At 64.5% G+C, this 2,923-nt stretch overlaps 1 protein-coding gene across 1 annotated transcript; it reads left to right on the top strand.

Moving 5' to 3' along the window:
• Positions 1-234: 234 nt before the first annotated feature.
• Positions 235-1,725, top strand: FOXD2 (forkhead box D2). The gene has a single exon (XM_004371768.1). It carries the CDS (start codon positions 235-237, stop codon positions 1,723-1,725), a length of 1,491 nt encoding a protein of 496 aa, XP_004371825.1.
• Positions 1,726-2,923: the final 1,198 nt, after the last annotated feature.

Below are 2,923 nucleotides of genomic sequence, written 5' to 3'. Positions count from 1 at the left end.
TCCCGGGGCAGCAGGAGAGAGCCTCCAGTCAAGTGCGCAGCGGGAGGTGAGACCGGCCGAGTTGGGCCACCAGGGGTCGCTGCAGAGCTGGGGGATACCCCTCCCTGTCCGCCTCAGTCCCCCGCCTCCTCCCCGCCCGCGCGCAAAACACACTCGCCCTAGAGGCAGCGCGGCGGAGCCGGAGCCGCGGCCGGAGCCGAGCCGGAGAGCGGCGGCGGCGGCGGCGGCGGCACCATGACCCTGGGCAGCTGCTGCTGCGAGATCATGTCCTCCGAGAGCTCCCCGGCCGCGCTGTCCGAGGCGGACGCAGACATAGACGTGGTGGGCGGCGGCGGCAGCGGTGGGGGGGAGCTCCTAGCCCGCTCCGGGCCCCGCGCCCCCCGGGACGTGCTCCCCCACGGCCCCGAGCTTCCCCCGGAGGAAGCAGAGGCAGACGCAGCTGAGGACGAGGAGGAATCGGGCGGCTGCTCCGACGGCGAGCCCCGCGCTCTAGCGCCCCGGGGGACGGCGGCCGCAGCGGGAAGCCCAGGGCCGGGCGTGGCGGCAGCCCGGGGTGCGGCGGGGCCCGGACCCGGACCGCCGTCGGGGGGCGCGGCGACGCGAAGCCCTCTGGTGAAGCCGCCCTACTCGTATATCGCGCTCATCACCATGGCCATCCTGCAGATCCCCAAGAAGCGCCTGACGCTGAGCGAGATCTGCGAGTTCATCAGCGGCCGCTTCCCCTACTACCGGGAGAAGTTCCCCGCCTGGCAGAACAGCATCCGCCACAACCTCTCGCTCAACGACTGCTTCGTCAAGATTCCCCGAGAGCCGGGCAACCCTGGCAAGGGCAACTACTGGACGCTGGACCCAGAGTCGGCCGACATGTTCGACAACGGCAGCTTCCTGCGGCGCCGCAAGCGCTTCAAGCGGCAGCAGTTGCCGCCGCCGCATCCACACCCGCACCCGCATCCGGAGCTGCTGCTGCGTGGCGGGGCCGCCGCGGCTGGGGACCCCGGCGCCTTCCTGCCCGGCTTTGCCGCTTACGGCGCCTACGGCTACGGCTATGGGCTGGCGCTCCCGGCCTACAGTGCACCCCCTCCGGGCCCAGCCCCGCATCCGCATCCACATCCGCACGCCTTCGCTTTCGCCGCCGCAGCCACCGCCGCGCCTTGCCAGCTGTCGGTGCCCCCTGGCCGCACTGCTGCGCCTCCACCTGGACCCCCGACGGCCTCAGTGTTCGCCGGCGCAGCCTCGGCTCCGGCCCCTGCGCCAGCTCCAGGCACCGGGTCGGGCCCAGGCCCCGCAGGCCTTCCTGCCTTCCTGGGCGCGGAGCTAGGCTGCGCCAAAGCCTTCTATCCCGCGTCACTGAGCCCTCCCGCAGCCGGTACCGCGGCCGGTCTGTCCACCGCACTCCTGCGCCAGGGCCTCAAGACGGACGTGGGCAGTGGTGCGGGCGGCGGGGGCTCTGGGGCAGGGCAGAGGCCTTCCTTCTCTATAGACCATATTATGGGCCACGGTGGCGGCGGGGCAGCACCCCCGGGAGGCAGCGAGGGTTCCCCGGGATCGCCGTTCGCTGCGGCCGCGGGTCCTGGGGGTCAAGCCCAGGTTTTGGCCATGCTGACTGCCCCGGCCCTGGCTCCAGTGGCCGGCCACATTCGCCTCTCGCACCCTGGGGACGCGCTCCTGTCCTCAGGGCCCCCGTTTGCCGGCAAAGTCGCCGGCCTCAGTGGCTGCCACTTCTGACTGAGGCGGGCTCAGGGCCAGTTAGGCCCGCACTCCTCAGCCTCTCCCGGGAGCTCCTGCAGTCCCAGCGGAACTCAGGGAGTCTATTTATGAAGAGTCTCCAAACATTGGGCCGGCGCGCGTGACTTGGCACTTCGGGCTTCAAGCTCAGAATCTCGCAGATAGTTGGGACGAAGCGGGTTCCATTGCTCAGAGAGAGGCCCAGGTCTAAGCAACGATCCCGTTCCAGTTCGAGCAGTAAAAGGGTGGGTGGGTGGGAGTTTTCGCTTTTTCCCAGCCTCTGAGCCTCTCGGCAGCCCCGGAAGAATGCTTTCTCTGAGAAATGCCGCCCTGGCCCAACGGATCACGCCAGAAACACCTACTGCGCTGAGAGGTTTCCCTTTCTGCTTCTCCCTTACTACTTCTCCAACTTGAAGGCCCTGCTTGTCCAATATTATAATTTAAAGAGACCTATTATTCACATTATGCTAAAAAAGAAAGGCCCCCCCCACTTTTTTCTGTTCTATAAGGAAGTTCGTTCCCTCTGAAGCCTAAAGCTGTATCTACGCTGGCAGAGCTAAATGGAGGGGGTGTCACCACAATCCCTGAGGAAACCTCCACCCCCCTCCACTGAGGAAAAACCTTTCTCTTTTTTTGTGTTTGGGTGCTTTTAAACGAACTTTCCGTCTTTCCCGCGGCCGGCTGGGTCCAGCCACCCAGAGCAGCAGCCTTGTCAGCGTTCTGCTCTGCCCCAGGCCCTGTGATATTTATTGTACCTAAAGACAATGAGGTTGGGATGGGAGAGGAGGGTCTGGGTCAGGGACTGGAGAGGTGGGAGGATAGACAAGGGCAGTCCTGTGGCAGGAGGTCCTGTAATTATGTATAAATATCTGTAAAGCGGGCTGCTATCTGCATTCTTGTCCACTGGGTGTGCATTGATTTAGACTTCTCCACTGAGGGGAAACTCTGTGAAATCCTGATGGTTTGTGTGGAAGAAAAGAAAAATCTGTTTTCCCCCACTCCCCACTGGTGTCAATTGAATAAATGTATGTGAACTTCAGCAGTCACCAGCTCTGTCTGCTTGCCTGCATGCCCTTGTACCCTGTCAAGGCTGTCCCAGAAGTTCTCCAGCCCTGGGCAGCCAAGGAGTGAGGAAGGGCCCCTGGGTAGTCCAGGCAGGCAAAAAGCCAGGTTTGGGCTTATCAAATACAGGGGCACT

This window comes from Trichechus manatus, unplaced genomic scaffold (assembly GCF_000243295.1).
Source record: "Trichechus manatus latirostris isolate Lorelei unplaced genomic scaffold, TriManLat1.0 scaffold00015, whole genome shotgun sequence".
NCBI lineage: Eukaryota > Metazoa > Chordata > Mammalia > Sirenia > Trichechidae > Trichechus > Trichechus manatus.
The sequence above is the reverse complement of the archived record's forward strand: the minus strand, read 5'-3'. Positions and strand labels throughout refer to the sequence as shown.